This window comes from Protopterus annectens, chromosome 6.part0 (assembly GCF_019279795.1).
Source record: "Protopterus annectens isolate FY-2018-M chromosome 6.part0, PAN1.0, whole genome shotgun sequence".
NCBI classification, from domain to species: domain Eukaryota; kingdom Metazoa; phylum Chordata; order Ceratodontiformes; family Protopteridae; genus Protopterus; species Protopterus annectens.
Window position 1 is genome coordinate 1,324,572,508 of NC_056737.1, and position 21,127 is coordinate 1,324,593,634.

General features: G+C 43.5%; 1 protein-coding gene across 1 annotated transcript in view; it reads right to left on the bottom strand.

The window, feature by feature from the left end:
* The window catches only part of ARL5A (ADP ribosylation factor like GTPase 5A), a 413,163-nt gene that overhangs the window by 97,389 nt on the left and 294,647 nt on the right, over nucleotides 1-21,127 (bottom strand). The window contains exon 5 of the mRNA XM_044074900.1: nucleotides 3,129-3,280. Coding sequence (XP_043930835.1) covers nucleotides 3,129-3,280 — 152 coding nt within the window. The remainder of the gene's footprint in view (nucleotides 1-3,128; nucleotides 3,281-21,127) is intronic.

Here is a 21,127-nt window from a genome sequence, read left to right on the forward strand (position 1 = left end):
TAGTATGTTTAAGACAGGAGGGATAGCCAGAGGCCTGTGCTGAGGCAGCAAGAGGAAATCCCTGAGCCTTTTCTTGGAGTCTGAGTAATCTTGGCCTTCCCAGTTGAAGTGTTCCCTCAAGGTATGCAAGGTTTCCCCAAAAGAGTAGTCCTCAGGGGAGGAGACAGAGGGAATGGACTCCTCTGCATCAGAATCTTCAAAAGGGGAGTATGAATGTTCCTGGTCTTCAGAATGTTCTGAAGTAATGGAGGCCCGGTCCGAGGAAGGGTATTCTTCCTCCACTCTGGGCCTTTTGTCCGAGGGGGGTTGAGAACCCCTGATAAGAGTAATCAAATCCTCAGCCATTTTGAGCATCTGCTTTTTAGGCATGGGGCCTTGAGAGGGGCCCTGTGGAGCTTGTCTCTTAGAATGCATGGCTGCTTTAGATTTAGTGAAAGCCTTAATGGAAAAAGAAGAAGAAGGCCTGAAGACACCTTGAGAGGTGGCAGGCCTGTCTAAACTCTGAGTTTCCCCGCCAAGAGTGGCTTCGGTATCTGTAGTCGGGGTGTGGGCCGAAGAGCCTGCGACCTCGGGCACAGAAGACACCGCTAATGAAGTGTCATCGGTAGTCAGGGGCTGCGTAGGTGCCTCGCTGAGAACTGGAGCACCAGTAGTCGGCTTTAGCGTGGTGTCGGTAGAAGTCGCGGCCCTCGTATATCGGTCCTTATCTTTGCGTCTTTTACTCAAAACTGGAGTCGGATTATCCAACGACATAATGCAATTAAACTTTTTGCCAAAATAGTGTTGGGCGAACTCCGCCAGACGCTTAATAGTGCGTCTGTTGAATGTAGCACAAAAACGACAGGCCGAGACATCGTGGTCTGGCCCTAAGCAAGGAATGCAGAGGGAATGGAAATCCTTATGCGGTATTTGCTTCCCACATGAAATGCAATTAACTTTGTCTGACTTCGGTCTGAGGCAAGAAAAGTTTCCCCAACGGGGTACTTGAATTCAAGAAGACTTCGGTTGAAAAATATTCGTAATCTCAGGAGCTGGCCGACCGGCACTTGTGAACTGCTTCTGCTTCGGGCACCGCAAGGCAAGAAAGACTGAAGAAAATGGCGTCGGCTGGTTCTTTTATACCCCTGTCGCACTGACGTCAGGGAAGAAGCGACGACATCCGACGCCGGACCTAGACTTTGGAATTCGGCCAACCGAGAACACGCCTGATGGCAGGAAAACCCATCTGTTATGACTGCAGCTGTATGCATGATGAACATCAGAAACGTCATCGGCAGCTTTGGACCTATGCGGCCTTGTCTCTCTCTATCTTTGCATTTTTTCAGAATGTCAGGAGTTGGGTGGCTTAGCGAATCCATTTCTAGATAACTGAACAGAGTACCAAAATATTTAGATGCAAAAATGAACAGAAGACGAATAGTTCGAGGTTTGAAAAAGCACAAAACCGACAGCGAGGGACGTTGTGGTCTGGGCCTAAGCAAGGAATGCAGTACGAATGAAAATTTTTAGGAGGTATTTGCTTTCCACAAGAAATACAATTGTTAACTTTTACTGACATCGGTTTAGAGCAAGAAAAAGTTTCCCCAATGGGGTACTTAGCTTTGTTGAAGCCTTCAGATCTGAAACTCGAAAATGAAAATTTCAGGAGTCGGCCGACTGGCACTTGCGAACTGCTCTGGGCACCGCACGGCAAGAAAGACTGATGTAATGGTGTCGGCTGCATGCTTTATACCCCTGACTACCTGACGTCTTGGAAGATGAGACAGAAATCGACGCAGGACCCAAGACTTTGATAATCAGGCCGACTGAGGGCTGCCTGAAAGCAGATAACCCAAATGTAATGAGTGCAACAGTGAAACACGAAGAACATCTTATCTGCCCAACAATGGAAAGAATTAGAAGGCAATCGATTCTCAAAAGCCTACAAGAGGAACACTCCCCAGTGGCAGAAAAGCTCTGAAGGACTTCGTGCCCAAACCACTCTTTCTTTAGTCTAGCTTGAAATGAATAAAATTTTGGGAGCATGGTAGGTGCCCTTGAAGTTTTGGAAGGTGTCTGGTGGTTATATCCTGTTCAGGATAACCACTAAAAACACTAGTCCAAACACTAGTTGTAGCCCACTGCAATATATTTGACAGAAGATAAACCTTTCCTTAGAAAGAAAAGGAAAATGACAAAAATGGAAGGAAGTCCTCAGTGGGGTACTTATCCACCTAGCATTGAAGCTCTAGCCGAATTAATATCATTTAAAGTCCACAAGGAAGAGCACACACAGCAATAAAGTTCTGAAAAGTTTACCATCCTAACCACTGATTTTTACAGCTCTCCTTGAGGTATAGTAGTTAAGACTTATGGAAGGTGCCCTAAGGATTTGGAAGCTGACCTGTCATCTAATACTTGACAAGATGTGTCCCATATAGCTCGGCTTACTGCAACAATGATCTACTGATGACCATTTATGTGTTTCACAACCCACAGAGTGAATACTTATGACCATATGGAATAGGAAGGTAGAACTTCCAGCAACTCCATTCACTGATTTTATATGCCTAGCTAAGGACAGGCAGATCTTCCTTTCCGTCAGGCAAGCACATGGAGCCAAAAAGTACTGGAATTTTTTTTTTTTTTTTGTTAATCACCAACCAAGTGACAGGTATCAGCAGTACCTTTCCAAACATAAAATGGACAGCAACTAATTTCTTCCTAGTGAGCGGACCAAAGACGCTGTCTTTTAAATAACATACCTTTAATATACCTATTGTTGCCTGCAAACCTCTTGCTCCTTTTTTCTTTGCACCTAAGGATGCTTTCAGCTTTGCATGCAGAGACAAAACCTGTGCCAAAACAAGCATAATGGTTTTATAATGAGGTATGGCACATGCATCCAGTAATGTTCCTCTTGTAGCCTCCACAGAAAGCCACAAATGACAACCACTGAATCCTACTGGCTGCAGGATGAAGGATCACGGTGTTTAGAAATAAGAATACATTGCTTGTTTTATAAGCCTGATTCTCCTTCAATTCACATAACATGCAAGGTACAGAGACTTTTTAAATATTACTACAGTTCTGTTGGAATAAAAAATGTCAAATAGACAACAGGGCTATTAAATGATGACTAATCTTACCCTTCTCCGGTGAGGGCACAGCATGCCTGAATATGCCACTGATGATCTTTTATGGAGGTTAGCTTCAGGTACTGGGAAATTTCAGATACAGTCATGCAACCTTTGACATCCTGCTTGTTTGCAAAAATCAACAGTCCTGCTTTCTTTAAGTCCTGTATGACAGAAAGTAAAATGTATCTGTTGGAAAACCCTTAAAAGAAGCCAAGTGCCTACACACATACCAGAAGTTACCGAATCAAAATTGTAAGGTTTTGCTCTATGAATAATTAATGTAGCACCATCCTTGTAATATTAAAATAGTTTTAAATATAAATCTTGGAACTGCAACACAAATTCAGTAGTTCAAAACTGATTACACTCAAGCTACTGATGTATTTCACCAGTTTGAGTAAATAAAATCTAAGGTTTTACAGAAGAATATTACAGCAGGTTTGCTGTGAAATGTGCTACACATGAATATTTAATTTTTCTGAAAAGAAACATTTTTTTCAAGACTAATTCTTCAAATTAGTTTTTTTCTAATTCTCTATTCCCATGTCTACTGACCATATGAAGAACCTACCAACTTACTATTCCTGCAGGGTCATCATCCAGGTAGTTATAAGGATTTGCTGTTTATGCCGTACTGTTTTCTAATAATCATGCCACAGCCTGCAATGAACTGCTGCACAATGCTAGCTATGCAGCATGTACTGTTTCTGTTCAAGTGCCTAATCCTACTGCAGCACATCACCATGCTGCACGGTGGCGGTCAGCATCTAAATATTTCACTCAGCTCTTAGCACAAAATTCAGCTAGTACAGGATATCATTAGCTATAGTGGGGAGCATGTCACTTGAAAAGATCATTTAAAAATCTGAACATTTTAAGCAACTCCCAATGTAAACAGAATTGCTCTGAACTGCCATGTGTAGCTGCAATGAATTTTTGTTTGGATTTGCTGTAAATGGGATGGAACCTTTTTTTCCTAAGATTGTTGATGTTTGTGGATGCACTGTTGTAACTGCTGGTGCAAATCACCACCTGGCTCTGTACTGGCAGAGGTGGTATATAACACAATTTCTATTAAATTGTATTTGCATATTCACCATGGTTGTGCATCCTGAGACATAAGGGACTTGTCCCTCTGCATTTTGTTTTTATTTTTGGCTTATGCATGTCTGTAGTAGATGTAGCTGTTCTGAATTTAGTGGCCATGTTACTTATGTTCTTAACATTATACCCTCAATTTCACGAGGGGGATCTGGAGACCACCCCAACCCAACACACACACAGGATGGGTGAACCGTCATCAGCCACTTCCTCTCACCCTCCACTGATGGGTCTTCTACTCTCCAAATTCCTGCCAGGCCCCTGCCCTCTGCCCCACACAGCTGTTCATATTCCCAGCTTTGAAAAGTCAGTTAAGGTACATCTACCACAATGTAGGAATGAAGTGAAGTAAAGCATCTTATTCTTAAGTGGAACAGTAAACTAGATTACTGGACTAAAGTGATGCAAGCTTGGGCAGGAAGGCCACACAGAGATTTTTCTTCTTTCTTCAGTGATTCACAGCTTGTTACTCTCCTCTTAGCTGCACCCCTATGGATAGGTTCACAGGTTCGCCAACTCATGCAAGAAATGCTGGACGCAGGTGATAAAAATACTGGCCCGAAGTGCTCTACAAATGGTATGATAAAACAGATATAGACACAGTAGGTGACATTACCAACGACGTACTGTCCAATAACCTCTAGTTATATTGCTGCCACATTTGAAACCGTCTTGAAACATATTTGGGTGTCTATGCAGTAAGCTAAACTAAATGGGATGTTTCAGAGATGGAGTTTATAACAATTACAGGTTAAGGAAGCAGAAATTTGAGCACTGCGTAAGACACGCCCAGATAGCTCCAACGGTAGAAGGTGCACCAGAGTTGTAAAATACTTTCTCAAGCATACTTAAATATGCTATCAAGAGGCAATTCTGAGTACACTGTAGGTACTGAGAAGAACACTCTTGGCAAACATCAAAGCCTGAAACAATACTAATTTAATGAATTTTAACACTACCTTGAATTAGGAATGAGGTCCATTCCTGTTATAGTATTAAAAAACCCTAAAGATTTAGAGAAAAAAATAGGATACTTGAAACCATGCAATTACTATGAAAAAAAAAAAGATTGTGAACTGGGATTAGGCTGACACAGCATAGCATCTACAAAACAACCAATTAATATACAAAGACAGCCAAAGAAAGTTGATAAAATCCATTCACAGAAAAGGGCATTAACAGTGTACTAGGCAATGAGGTCTAAAGGAGGCTCACCTGAGAATTCTACCCCAAAAACTGTTTAAGATTCAAGTAAAGTTGGAATGAGCATATTCCCCACAACAGCAGACTCACCGTAACAGTAGATGTTCAAACAGAAGAATCACCACAACAGCATTCACTATTCATCAGAAATGACCCTTCACAGATGTACGCTCTACAGGCTTAACTTCCAGAGCTTCTAAACATCCCATAGTCAGCCTAACTCCTCCTGCCAGAGAACTTAATCTGGCATACAGCTTAAGGGACAGCTGCTTGCACCATTTGTGTGATCATTTTTTATAAATCCCAGGTTTTTACTAAGCTTGAAGCCAAATGAGGCCAACAAGACACTACTCCAAATCACCTAGTAATGTGGAAGACAAATATCCCCCATTAAGTAGACTTTCTCAGCATACCCTTAGTGAAAATATGCGGCCACCCATCCAGCCATACCGACTTTGGTAGGCAGATCACCAAATGTGCTTAGGATGAAGGCAGCATGACATGCCCTGTGGTCTTCAGCCTAAATATCCCCAGAAGTAACTGAGGCGCTTACTTCCTTGACTCTGGTTATACAAGAGTTTAGAACCCCAGAGGCACCCCTGAACAACACAAAAAGGAGTCAATGGGTAAAACTTAAGTATGGACTTTCTACAGCTAACAAAAAGTTAAATATGGACAAGACGAGGGGAACAGCACAGTTGTAGAAAAATAGAGTGAGCATTATGAGAAAAACAATCCCACGTTCCCTTCATCTTCAAGAAAAACAGCAGGGAGCAATTCCACAGGTCCTTCTGCATTCTCCTACTTTAATTAAAAAAAGGCTACTGTTGCCACCTCTACTTTAATTAAAAAAAGGCTACTGTAAGTGGAAGAATTTTTACTCAGGTAGACGGCAAATGTTGGAGGTGCAATGGGGAAAAAAGAGGTAACTGTGAATGTATGTTTTGGGAGTGTAATGACTTGGCAAATTCCCAGCAGAGTACTCTGTCATGAATACTGGATGAGCAAAAGAAATTATTTTTTGAGTTGGGATACAGGTTCTCAATTGATTAGACAAAATAAGACCTTGTTAAGTTTAATTCTGGTGGCTGCCAAAGAATAAATTCCTAGAAAATGGAAATCAAAATCTAAACAAATTCTACTTGAAGTAGTGACTATTGTAACAGATAAAAGAAAGGGAGGTGGGATCTTCTGAAAAGGCTAGGAGTAAATTACACAGAAAAACAAAGGAAGCTGTGGGAATAATACATGCAGAAAAAGGTTTTGGAGGAGAAATGAGGTTTACGAGAAGGCAAGAACAGAATAATTTATGTAATGTTATCTAGATTACAGGATATATAAAGTACAGTTGTGTACACCTACCATAAATGTAGATGTTCGAGTGTCTTCACTGTTGCAGTCATAACTGTAGGGTGATCCTGCCGGCAGGCAGCCCGAGGTCGGCCAGAATCCCAAAGTCTGGGCCCGGCGTCGGCTGTACCAGCAAGCACCCTGACGTCAGAACGCAGAGGTATAAAGCTGACAGCCGACGCCATCTTCTCCAGTCTTTCTTGCCCCAGATGTCAGAAGTCCCCCAAAATAACCAAAAGGTGTCCAAAAAGGAAACACAAATACACCACAAAAGAAGAGGAAGATAAGAGGGGATTGGTGGGAGGGAAACACCGACTGCAACAGTGAAGACACTCGAACATCTACATTTATGGTAGGTGTACACAACTGTACTATGTTCTTCGTGTTTCACTGTTGCAGTCATAACTGTAGGGTGGAATCCCAAAGCTGTGAAGAGGTTATGCAGAAGAAGGGGCAGCCAGAAGGCCCTGCAAGACAGCAGAGGCAAAACCTACCCTAGACTTAGAATACAAAGGGAGATTATAGTGCTTAGAAAAAGTATGCACTGAATTCCAAGTGGCAGCTTCCAAAATGTCCTTGGTAGGAACTCCTCTGAGAAAAGCTGCAGAAGTGGCAGCTGCTCTAGTAGAATGACTTCTAACAGTACCTGGAATCTGCTTCCCAAAGTGAGAGTAACAAAACCTTATCCCATGGGCAATCCATTTGGAAACAGTTTGTTTAGAGATAGCCTTGCCTAGAGAACTGGAGGCATAAGAGATAAGCAACTGATCAGATTTTCTGAAATCTTTAGTTCTGTCCAGGTAAAACCGTAGTTGTCTGTGTACGTCCAATGAATGCAAAATCCTTTCCCCTTTGTTTTGAGGATTTGGAAAGAAAGTAGGGGGGTGAATAGTCTGATTTAAAGCCACTTTAGGCATAAATGTAGGATTGGTCCTCAAGGCAACTCTGTCTTGGTGGAAAATAAGGTATGGCTCAGCCATGAGAGCTTGCAACTCTGACACCCTTCTGGCAGAAGTCAATGCTAATAAAATAGCTGTCTTCCAGGATAAGAACTTGATATCCGAAGCAGCAGCAGGCTCAAAGGGAGGTAAAGTAAGTTTTTCCAAAACATAATTAAGATCCCAAGCAGGAACAGGAGGAGTTCTAGGAGGTCTTAAATTCTTAGCCCCTCTCAAGAATTGTCTCACCAGCTGGTGAGAGAAGATGGGGGGATCAGTGTTGTAATGAGCAGAGATTGCAGAAGCATGGATTTTAATGGAAGAAAAGGAGAGGCCTTTAAGCAAAAGGTCAGAGAGGTAAAGTAAAATGGAAGAAATGTCAGGTAAAAGAGGATCAGAACCTCGATCCCGCATCCAAATACAAAATCTTTTCCATTTAGAAGCATAAGATTTTCTAGTGCTAGGGCGCCTAGCTTCTAAGAGAACATCCAAAACTTGTTTGGGAAAAGCAGAAGGAATCAAAGGCCCTTGTAGAGCCAAGCTGGCAGGCAGAGAGTCTTGATTTGAGAGTGTAGCATTTGACCCTGATGCTGGGACAGAAGAGAAGGAAACAGAGGCAGAATCCATGGAGGTTCCAAGAACAGGTATCTTAAAGTTGGATACCAAAACTGCCGAGGCCAATTTGGAGCTATCAAAATGATAATCTTGGGTTTGTCCTGTTTTATTTTCAGTAACACACGAGGCAGAAGAGGAAGAGGAGGGAAGGCGTATCCCGAAAGATTCCTCCAGCTGAAAGACAGGGCATCCACTTTCCAAACTGTTTTGTGGAAGGACCTGGTGCAAAAGAGAGGCAGCTGATTGAGATGGGATGCAAACAGATCTATCCGAGGGCAACCCCAAACTTTCATAATCCTGCTGAATAAGTTGGGTCTAGCATCCATTCGTGAGGATCCAAAAGATTTCTGCTTAGGCTGTCTGCTAAGAGATTCTGTTTTCCTGGAATGAATTGAGCTTGAAGATGCAGATTCAGATTTAGAGCTGTGTCCCATAAACTCATGGCTAGTCTGCAAAGGGGGTACGAGTGAGAGCCTCCCTGCTTGTTTATATACCACATGACTGTGGTATTGTCTGTGCGAATCAGAAGATGTCCTGGTTGCAAAAGATTCTGGAAGGCTAGAAGAGCATTTTGGACTGCCAACATTTCCTTCAAGTTGATGTGCCAGGGAAGATGCTTCTTTGTCCAATAGCCCTGCTGGCAATTGTTTAGGTAATGAGCTCCCCAAGCATAATCCAAGGCATCTGTGGTTATGATCTGAGCAGGATGAGGTAGACGAAAGGGATTCCCTTCGTTTAAAGCACAAGCCCTGGACCACCAAAGGAACTCCTTTTGGAGGCAGGGAATCAGAGGTATCATTGTTTCCAGGCTGTGGTAATGCTGAGACCATACACTCTTTAGGTACCATTGAAGTTTTCTCATATGAAGCCTTGCATTTGGAATCAACAGGATGCAAGAAGCCATGTAGCCCAAAGCCTGCAGGAATTTCTTTGCAGTGAGCTGAGTTAAAGTAGCCAAGGTCTTGAAAATTGATGCCAGCTGTACTTGTTTTTCTGGAGTAAGGAAGGCCCTTTGTAAGCTTGTGTTTAGAAGAGCTCCCAAAAAGATCATTTGTTGAGAGGGGATCAAATGTGACTGTGTTCACTGAAAATCCCAGTAGTAGGAGAAGACGCTGAACAAACTGCAGATGTTGAAGTAAAAGATCCTTGCTGTCCGCCTGAATAAGGCAGTCGTCCAGGTAGGGGTAAATTTGAATTCCTTGGAGTCTGCAATAAGCTACTACTGGAGCCAGACACTTGGTAAAGACTCTGGGCGCAGTAGATAAGCCAAAGGGCAGTACAGAGAATTGAAAGTGTCTCGAACCTGCCTTGAATCTGAGGTATTTTCTGCGTTCCTGTCTGATGGGAATGTGTAAATAGGCTTCCTTCAAGTCCAATGTCACCATCCAAGCATCCTGGGAGAGCATGGAAAGAAGTTGTTGCAGAGTAAGCATCTTGAATTTTGGAATCTCCAGAAAGGTATTTAACACTGAGAGGTCCAGAATAGGTCTCCATGAGTTTTGTTTCCTCGGGACCAGAAATAGTCTGGAGTAAAAACCTTTTCCCATCTCTGGAAGTGGAACAGGTTCTATGGCTTTCATGGCCAATAAGGCGTCCACTTGATTTAAGGCCTCTGACCATTGATGTTTTGGCAGATCGGGCCAACCCAAAGACCTTGGCAGAGTATGAAAGTGGAATTTGTAGCCTCTTAAAATCATGTCTAAAACCCATTTGTCCTGGGTAATATGAGTCCAATTTTGGTAGAAAAGAGAAAGTTTTCCTCCGAGAGGGGCTTCCAGGCAAGGAGGACCTGTAGCCCAATGGAGAGAGTCATTGGGTCTGCTTCTTTTGTGATTGAGGTCTGTCTTCTCCCCTTCTAGGTGAAGAAGCAGCCCATTGTCTGGACCTATAAAGAGGCCTGAGCCTGCCCCCGACCTCTGGAGCGTCTATATCTTCCCCTTTGAGGCCTGTCAGACGTGGGAAAGGACCAATTTTTGGAGGGCAAATTTCTAGAAAATCTAGGAGGCTGAACTTGTAAAAAATCTTTAACAGTCTGCACAGATTTTGCTTTTTCTTCCATAACCTCCTCAGCCTTGGATCCAAATAAAACATCATGCTGAACAGGGGCATCTAACAGTTTAGCCTTAACCTGTTCTGGTAAATTCTGCTCACAAAGCCAAGCATGTCTCCTGATAACAGTACCAGAGGCTGCGGCCCTGCAAGAAGCTTCTAAGGCATCAAAACCACAATGTAAACTATGTTTGCAAACTTGTTCAGTTGCATGCAATACATCCTGTAATTCCTTGTCCTCTGCACATGCAGGAAAGGTAGAGAGCTTTTGCTTTAGAAGAGACAAAAGAAATTGCTGACACTTGAACATGTGAAACTGGCAATTTAAAGCTCTAATAGAAAGGGTAGCAGAAGTGTAAACCTTTTTGCCCCACCTGTCCAAGGCACGAGAATCCTTTTCAGAGGGAATAGGATTTTTAGATGAAGTGGCCTTAGCAGCCCTAGAACCCTGAGAAATGGTTTCAGGATCAGCAGAAGGGTTCTTAAATAAGAATTGAAGGGAGTCAGGGACTCTGTAAAATCTATCCGGCTTAGAAGGTGCAGGCGGCAAGGAATCAGGATTTAGGTTAGCTTCAGAAAAAGCATCATCCACAATATTAAGTACAGGAGGAATAGCCAAAGGTCTGTGTTGAGGGAGGAGGAGAAATTCCCTAAGTCTCTTCTTGGAAGCAGAGTAATCCTGACCTTCCCAATGAAAATGCTCTCTCGTCTCATGTAAGGTTCCCCCAAAAGAGAAATATTCAGGGGGAGAAGCAGAGGGAATAGAGTCCTCTGCATCAGAACCCTCATAAGGAGGAAAAGAATAATCCTGGTCAGAGGAAGAGACAGAAGACACAGAAGCCTGATCAGATGAATCATAAGGAATATCCTGTCTAGGCCTTTTTTCTGGAAGAGGGTGAGAACCCCTAATCATTGTAAGTAAATCTTCAGCCATCCGAAGTAATTGCTTCTGGGACTTGGGAGCTGTATCAGAGGAAGCTTGTGAAGAAACCCTTGGTTTAACAGGAGTCTTTGACCTTGCCTTTGTCTTTGTAGAAATAGTGATATTAGAAGGCCTGAAAACCCCCTCAGAAGCCGGTACCTGCACAGCGGTTCCGGACCCATCTGAAGGGGCGACATCCGAAGGTCCTGCAGCAGTTAAAATACTAGGCCTAGAAGGCTCCCCATGGGAGTCCGTGTCGGCCATCGGTTCCGAAGTGGCGGACGACAGGGGCTGCAAAAGCGCCTCACTGACGACCGCCGAACTCGAAGCTGGCTCCGGCTGCAAAATATCATGTTTGGACCTCGGAGGCCTATCCTTGTCTTTGCGTTTCTTTTGAATTCCGGTTGTCTGTAAAGTATCCGACGACATCCTATAATTGAATAGTCTACCGAAATAATTCAAGGCCCAATCGTACCTACGCTTGATAGTGCGAGAATTAAACCTGGCACAGAACCGACAGCAAGAAACGTCGTGGTCAGGGCCTATGCAAGGTAGACAGTAAGAGTGGAAATCTTTATGAGGTATTTGTTTTCCACACGATATACAATTATTAACTTTTTCTGACATCGGAGGAGCAAGAAAAAAGTTTCCCCAACGGGGTACTTAGCTTGAGAAGAGAAGTAGAAAACTTCGGACCGACGACAATCAAAGCACGTTGTCTGAAAACGCCAACCAACGACTTGCGAGCTGCTTTCCACCGCACGGCAAGAAAGACTGGAGAAGATGGCGTCGGCTGTCAGCTTTATACCTCTGCGTTCTGACGTCAGGGTGCTTGCTGGTACAGCCGACGCCGGACCCAGACTTTGGGATTCTGGCCGACCTCGGGCTGCCTGCCGGCAGGATCACCCTACAGTTATGACTGCAACAGTGAAACATGAAGAACATCAATATTTGTAAATGCGAACATTTTAATAAAATATAAATGCAAGTTTGCCTATGTCACAGGTGACAATTCAATACAGGGATTTAAAAAAAAGTCTAAAGTCTTTGAGAAATGGGATGCTATGATGAGCATTATTTTAAACCCAGAGATAACAAGAAAACTGAGATAAGGGAAAAGGGTAACAGAAACTAAATGGAAACCATCTTGATCTTTGGGACTTTGATGCAAATGTTTAAAAAAAGAAAGATGTATGACTGGTCTCCAAGTTCCTTTTCTCTTTCACACCAGAAAGATTGGTAAATAAAATCCTTTCCCTGTTTGTTCCAGGGGAAGTAATTTGATGGCCAAGAAAAAAACATTTATTCCAGGACTTTAGGAAACAAATATATTTGGTTTGAGTGATGAAGAGGAATATCCTGAAAATGAAGAAGGTATTTCAACTGTCAACTGTAGTTTTTGCGAATAATTTTCATAACCCACTTGTCTGAAGTTATCTGATGCAACTAAGGGAAACTAAGCCCAAGATTTTGAGAAAAATGTACCTCTTTATAAAATGTTGCATCCTTGATATCAAGAGGGTCTCTGGTGACTTCCAGGGTGGGAAGGGGGGGGGGATACCTGAAGGGGCATATAATCTGCCTTTTTGGACTGTCCCATACTCAGAGGCTCTCCCATTCATTTCTGAACCTCACTGCTTTTTACATTCAGTTTACTGCACCTTGTTGAGACTGTTTGTTCTGCTTCTTAAAGAAAGCTCAATTGGAATGAGCGGTCCTATCAAACTCTGGGAAGGAAGACTGAAAAAAATTGTATGTCTGCTGCTAAAATAAACCTAAATTTATTGACATATCAGACCCTGGTTTCAAAGTGCTAGGTATTCAACACATTCTTGGGGTTTGGGGGCAGTTACATTTTGGAGAGAGAACAGATGCTTGAGGCACAAAGTTACTGAGTTGACGTTAAGGTGTTTGATTGTGGAAAGTACAGTTATGTATGTACTTAACATGAATACATGTGTTAAGAATGTGGGTGAATCGTAGTCCTTTGGTTCTGGGTGAGGAGGTTCATTTTCATCAGTAGCCACAAAGGTTCATCCTTGGCCATGCTGAGAAGAATGGAGAACTAATGCTACATTTTTTTTAAGTACTCTGAGGATTAGGAGTAGGGGAAGAAAGGCATAGAGAAAGAGCTGTCCACGAGAAGAAGAAGGCATCTGTTCTCTAGTCTCCCTTGTATGGAGCCTTCAGTCATACATCTTTGAGTTGCCAAGTTTTGGTGCGAGGCAAAAATGTCTACTTTTGGCATACAGAACAACACACGAATCACTAAAACGTTCAAATTTAATAAAAGGCTTAAATAGTACTGTTAGCTTAAAGCCAGTACTGGTAAAAAGACAGAGAGACAATATTTGAAGGAAGTTTATAATTCATTTGATGTTCTTTGTGAATTATTTATATATTATACATAAATCATGCTTTATAGTTTATGTTTTTTAAAGTATTTGATGTTTAGATATTTTAAATGTAAATAGGAATTGAATGTTATTGCTTTAATTGTTAGGTATGAATAAGCATTTGGTAAGCTGGCTGAATCATGTGATTTTAATTTAACCTCTATTTAAAACAAAGAATATTCATTGTTTTATATGCTGATGAAGGGTGGACAGCCCGAAAGCTTCTTATTAAATTTGAGCGTTTTAGTGATTCGTGTGTTGTTCTGCAAATAGTAGCTTGACAAAGTTTTTTTAATAATACTTTTGGCATACCCCATTTGTATGTCAGTTGAGGGAACACCTCTTTTGAGCATGCACTCATTTGAGAGTCTGGGGCTGACTTGACAAGTCTGCAAAACAATTTTCCCTCACTGGAAGAAATTGAGTCAGAAGGGTAAGGTTCATCCCTTGTGCCAATTCCCACAGCTGTATGGTCAACCTGCACAGGCAGAGGATTGGCAGCCTCCTGTTTGTTGAAATACAATCACTGTAGTATCATCTGTCCTTATAAAGAGGGTCACTGGGTTCCATTTTGTATTGAATGCCATTAGTGTTTTCTGGACTGTCATAATTTGAGACTTTCATGAATGCACCCTTCACACCGCCTTGCACAATCATGTCTCTCAAATGAGCATTACAGGCCAGGTCTGAAGCATCGGTGGTGAGAACCTGAGTACCCATCTGCATTTGGGACAGGACTCCTTAGTTGCCTTGTACTCACAAAGACAGCTCTTTCCTGAGGCAGGGGAAAATGGAACTAGGGAGTGGTGGTGGTGTCATCAGGTGTCTGAAGTCTGGCTAGGGGGAGCATGAGTATATATAAAGCTCACAAACTCCAAGACCCAGAAAGATTTCCTGGTTGATGCAGTAATTTTTCCAAAATGCCCTGGAAATACTTAATCAGGAAAAATATCTTGTTCTGGGAAAGGTATGCATTCTGATCCTTGGAGTTCAATTCTGCACAGAAGAAGGTTACTCTGGTTGAGTGTTGGAGGCTGCATTTTTGTAAGCAGAGGGTAATCAGAACACTGGAGAAGCACTCTATGGTCAGCTGGACTGAAGGTATCATGAACACGGGCAGTAGCAATACTGGCAACAGACTTTGACGGAAGGCCTGATATCAGACTATCAGTGCAAACACATCACATACTTATGGGGACATCAAAGTCTCGGCCATATCTGGTACTGACGGTGACATCCTTGAGACCAGTGACAAGTACTACGGGACCAGTGAGAACAGTTGCAGTATCATGGGAAGCTTGGAAGAGAAAGAATAGTTTTGTAAGCACTTACCATAACCATAGAAGTCCTTCTATTCCATGTTGCAGTATTCTTCACCTTAGGGAGTTGCTGCCTGCAGCACCGGACACCTGGCCAGTATACCAAAGTCTTGAAAGAAGGGCTACATGCGATGTTGCATGCAAGAGCCATAAACTGATGCCGGCTACATCTGTGATGTCTGCACGTACCCAAATCAGAACTGGCTGCCGCATAGAAAGAGCCCCCAGGAATAGGAGTTGTAAAAGGTAGTATAAAAACCCCTCCCAGACACAAGGTCAGTAGTCGGGGGAAGGATCCAGTTTATAACATGGTTAAAGAGAAGGGGGGTAGGTGGGTGCGATCAAATAATGCAACATGGAAGCGAAGGACATCTATAGTTATGATAAGCTCTTACACAACTGTTCTATGTCCTTCTATTCGCATGTTGCAGTATTCTTCACCTTAGGCAGAGTACCAAAGCTCTTTAGGTAGTGGTGTGGGTGGCAGGTAAGAGAGAAGAGTCTATGAGGCCCTGCAGAAAAGACCTAGCAAACCCTGCTCTAGCCCTGGGATGGAATCCAATTTGTAATGCTTGGTGAAGGCATGTACAGAGGACCAAGTTGCTGCCTCCAGAGGAGAAGAGCAATCAATGCCCTTGGAAAAGGCTGCTGAAGCGGAAACAGCTCTGGTGGAATGGGCTTTGACAGATTAATTCAACTGTTTTCTATGAAAGCAGCAGCAAAAGGCAATAGCCTTAGAAATCCAAGAGGCAATTGTCTGTTTAGACACGGCCTTGCCTAGGACCCTAGGATGAAAGCTGTCTGAAGGATTTGGTCTTGTCTAAGCAGAACCTCAGTATTCTTCAACTTAGGCAGAGTACCAAAGCTCTTTAGGTAGTGGTGTGGGTGGCAGGTAAGAGAGAAGAGTCTATGAGGCCCTGCAGAAAAGACCTAGCAAACCCTGCTCTAGCCCTGGGATGGAATCCAATTTGTAATGCTTGGTGAAGGCATGTACAGAGGACCAAGTTGCTGCCTCCAGAGGAGAAGAGCAATCAATGCCCTTGGAAAAGGCTGCTGAAGTGGAAACAGCTCTGGTGGAATGGGCTTTGACAGATTAATTCAACTGTTTTCTATGAAAGCAGCAGCAAAAGGCAATAGCCTTAGAAATCCAAGAGGCAATTGTCTGTTTAGACACAGCCTTGCCTAGGGCCCTAGGATGAAAGCTGTCTGAAGGATTTGGTCTTGTCTAAGCAGAACCTCGGTTGCCTATGAACATGCAAGGTCCTTTCTGAGTAGTTCTGTGGCTGAGGATAGAAGACAAGCAAGTTAATGGTCTGAATTAGGGAGATCTCATTAACTACTGCTGGCATGAAGGAAGGGTTAGTCCTTCGGGAACGTCTATCTTTATGGAAGACAAGGTAGGGAGGTGAAGCCATAAGGGCTTGGATCTAGGATACCCTCCTAGCAAAAGTGAAAGCCACTAACAGGACTGTTTTCCAAGTACAAAACTTGAGAGTGGAAGAATGGGCTGGCTGAAAGGAAACTAGTGTAAGTTTTTCCAGCACAAAGTTAAGGTCCCAAGGTGGGGGAATGGGCTTACGAGGAGGCCTGATATGAAGGACTCCTTTCAAAAACAGCTTGACATCTAGCCTGGAAGTCAGAGGTGGAGTTAGGGGAAGGCATGCAGAAATGGCAGAAAGATGCACTTTACTGAAGAATAAGTCAACCCTGAATGCAGCAATTCACATAGGTAAGAAAGGACCAGTGGCAAAGAAGCTTGAGTTGGGTCCTGTTTACTCTTATGGCACAAACTGGAGAATCTTTTCCATTTAAATATTGTTTCTCCTAGTACTTGGTTTTCTGGCCTCCTGCCGAACAGAGAGTACGTCCTTTGAATATAGGTGCCTAAAGGGGGTCAAAACTCCATCACCTACACAGACTGAGAAAGTGGGGATAATTAAGGGACCCCTTGTCTTGTGAGAGGTCTTGGCCAGAAGAGAGTCACCAACAGAATTTTTGGTTTGTCCTTCTGTATTTTCAGGAGGACTTTGTGAATCAATGGAAATGGGGGGAGGGCATAAAAAGTAACATTCCCTCCCATGAGAAGGAGAAGGCATCCACCTTCCAGGCTTGTGGATGGGGAGGCCTTGTGCAAAAGAGGAGCATCTGTCTTTTCTGTGAGGAGGCAAAAAAAATCTGCCTGAGGAATACCCGACCTGTGAACTAGATCCAGAAACACCTCCCTGTGAAGCATCCATTCATGGGAGGGTGTTATGGTCCTGCTCAAGGTGTTTGCCATCACGTTGTTTTCTGATGGGATGTAGACTGCCTGCAAATAAATCTGTACTACTGTTGCCCAGGACCAGATCTGAACTACCAGACTGCAAAAAAGGGTACGATTTTGTTCCTTCCTGTTTATGTACCACAGGACTGTCATGTTGTCTGTAATGACCTGTAATCCGCTTGGCAGAAGGATCCCTTGAAAAGCTTGAACTGCAAAAGCTTGAACTGCCAAGTAAAGGGCCTTTAATTCATTTAGACTGATGTGGTTCCTTCTTTCTGGAATGGACCATTCCCTCTGCACCTTGTGCTGGATGTTGGCACTATGAAGGACAGCGCCCCAACCTACATCTGATGCATCTGTGTAAAGATGCTGTTCGCGTGGAGGAATCTGTAAATGCATCCTTTGATTGAGGGTGATAGTAGAGATCCACCAGTTAAGTTCCTTTTTAAACAGAGGAGAAGAGGAAGATTTGCTTCTAAGGGATGAAGGTGTTGGTTCCAAGAATTTTCTCAATACCGACTAAAACTTCCTCCTGGCTAGAGAAAGCATGGGGATTAAGGAAGCCATGAATCACAGGACTCTCAGAAATACTCTAGCGGACATGGGTGGTAGTGGTAGGAGAGATTAAAGAAACTGTGTGAGAAATTGCACTTTTTGGGCAGGGACAAAGACTGACATCAAGTCTGTTCTTATCTTGCTTCCCAGGAAAAGAAGATCTTGTGAGGGAGTCATCTGGGACTTTAAGTAATTCACAGTGAAACCTAGATTTTGCAAAATCCTGCAAATCCAGTTCAGATGTTAGTTCAGATGTTAAGACAGGGTGACAGAATCCTGGTGTAGGATCAATAGGTAGTCTAAATAAGGATAAATATGTATGCCCTGTAGTCTGCAGTATACAATGACCGGGGCTAGACATTTAGTGGATACACCTGGGGTTGTGGAGAGTCCAAAGGGCAAGGCAGAGAACTGAAAATGTGAAGAACTCAGAGAGAAATGAAGACATTTCCTGCAAGTGGGGTAAATAGGGATGTGAAGGTATGCATCCTTCAAATCCAGAGAGGCCATGAAGGCTTGTTGAGGAATAAGAGGAAGAAGGTGCTGTAATGTGAGCATTTTGAAGGTTGGCACCTTAAGAGACTGTGGAAGGATAGGTCGAGGATGGGTCTCCAAGAACCATCAAAAACATCTTGGAGTAAAACCCCATGGTTAACTGGCCTTCGGGTACTACTTCTCTAGTGCCCTGAGAGAGAAGTTGTGTTAGAATGGTGGGGAATAGTGAAAGCTGATTGGAAGGATGTTGTGGAGCTCTCTGGAATGGTGGAGATTCCCACCAAGTCATGAAATATCCTCTCTCGATGGAGAGCACCCACTTGTCTGTGGTAGTTTTCTGCTAGAAGGTTAGGGATAGGGTAGGGCATAGGGAGAGGGGGGGTAGAGGTGGTTAAAGGAAGACAGTCACAGCGGAGGAGCTCTATCTGGGTCTGGCTGCTTCCGAAAGGATGAAAGCGTTGAGGTGGATGAAGACCTAGGAGTGGCTGGTTTCCTAGGTTGTCTTCGTCCCCTGGAATAAGTAGCAGAGGAATGGGAAGACTGCCTCTTAAAAAAGCTGGGTTTTTGGGAGTAGTTCCTATGGAATCTGGGAACCAGTGACACCTGTAAATGTTTTAGATTTTGCAAGACTTTCCCTTTTTCCTGCAATGACTTAAGTAGCTCTGCAGAGGCAGATCCAAAGAGTGCTGATTTATCCAAAGGAGCATCTAACAACTTTGCTTGGACATCCAAGGGCAAAGGTCTCAACCACGAAAACCTCCTTAACACTGAATCAGATGCAGCAGATTTGGAAGAGGCAAAAACAGCATCACAGCTGCACTTGATTGAATGTCTAGTCACCTGGGACACAGTGTTCAGAAGGGTGTCCAGATGAGCCTTGGCTAGTGAGTCAGGTATGTCAGAGAGCAGGGACCTTGGTCAGGGAATCCAGGGCAAACTTGGCCATATGAGTTTGATAATTAATTGCTCTTATGGCCACGGTAGTAGTAGTATATACACCTTCTTCCCCAACCTATCCATAAATTTACTATCCTTATCAGTGGGAAAGAGAAAAGAAGATGGTAGTTGCCTTGAAGATTTGTCAGCTAAAATTGCAATAAAAGCAGGATCTGCTAGCAAACTCATAAAAAGGTACTACTCCTTTGCAGACACTTTGTAAAATCTGTCTGGCCTCTTGTTAGCAGGAGGCTGTGACTCGGGGGCAGCAGCTGAGAAGGCATCCCGGAAAGCTGGGAGTAAAGAAGGAACTGCAGATGGTGAGGGCTGCTCCATCTGCACAAGTTCAAAATATCTTTTCTTGGTCTCAGAAACACCTGAGGCCTCCCACTTAAAATGCTGCCTATGTAGAGAAATAGTGTCCCCAAAGGAGAAATCTTTACCTGGGGAGTCAGAAGTTAGGGTCTCTTCTTCCTCAAGAGTAGCAAAATCCTTAGGGGATTCAATCCGAGAACAATATGCGAGGGCTTCATCTGAGTAGGAATAGTCCTCCTGTGAAGCCAGTGGTTGACCTGACTGGGAAGTCTGGGTCTGGAGTACCTGAAAGGCCTTGAATAAAGTCTGAGAAAAGATTTCCCAGGCTGGAGTAGGATCTTTAGTCCTGTGTTTTTCCTTACGTTTCCTTTTTAAAGGGGTGGAAGGAGCAGGAGCAAAAGTAGGCCTGGGTGCGGACGTTGGAATGGATAGCAAGGCAGTAGAAGGCCCCTCCGACGCCACGAGCTGTGGTTCCCCCCCCCCCCTCACCATCAGAAGCTGATGGTTGTAAAGCCTCAGTGGACTTACTCTGGATACCCTCTGCACTGGCTTCCATTTCGGTTCCCAGTAACAGGGAAAATACAGTTGTGTACACTTACCATAAATGTAGATGTTGGAGTGTATTCACTGTTGCAGTCATTACATTTGGGTAATCCTGCTGGCAGGTTGCCCTTAGTCAGCTGAATTCCAAAGTCCTGGGTCCTGCATCGGCTCCTGTCGCCCCTTTATGTCAGGTGCCCCCTAAAAGGGTAGCCAATATATATATATATATATATATATATATATATATATATATATATATATATATATATATATATTTATATATCAGAGAAGGAAAGAAAGGTTCCATCAGAAGACTACATTTATGGTAAGTGTACACAACTGTACTATGTTCTTTGTGTTTCACTGTTGCCGTCATTACATTTGGGTAGAGTCCCAAAGCTATGGATGGGAGGCTGGAGCTAAACAGCGTTAGGAGCAGCCATGAGGCCCTGCAGAACTGCAGTGGCAAAGCCTGCCCTGGATTTAGAGTAGACTGGCAGATGATAGTGCTTTGTAAAGGGTGTGCACAGAACTCCAAGTAGCAGCCTCTAAAATGTCCTTAGTTGGTACTCCCCTGAGAAAGGCTGAAGTGGCTGCAGCTCTGGTGGAACGTGGCCTAATGCCCTTGGGCACTGGCTTGCCATGGTGTAAGTAGCAGAAACGAATGCAGTGGCCTATCCACTTTGAAATAGTCTACTTTGAGATAGCCTTTCCTTGTGATCCTGCAGCATATGCCACTAGTAATAGCTCTGTCTTTCTGAAAACTTTGGTTCTGTCCAAGTAGAATCTAAGCTGTGTACATCCAAAGAACGCAGAATTCTCTCCCCATTGTTCTGTGGATTTGGATAAAAAGTTGGCAAATGAATAGTTGGGTTAAGAGCCACACTGGAGACCACCTTAGGCATAAATGTTGGGTTTGTCCTCAGAGAGACCCTGTCTGGATAAAAAAATGATAAAAGACTCCACAGCCATGAGTGCCTGTAGCTCTGAAACTCGTCTTGCAGAAGT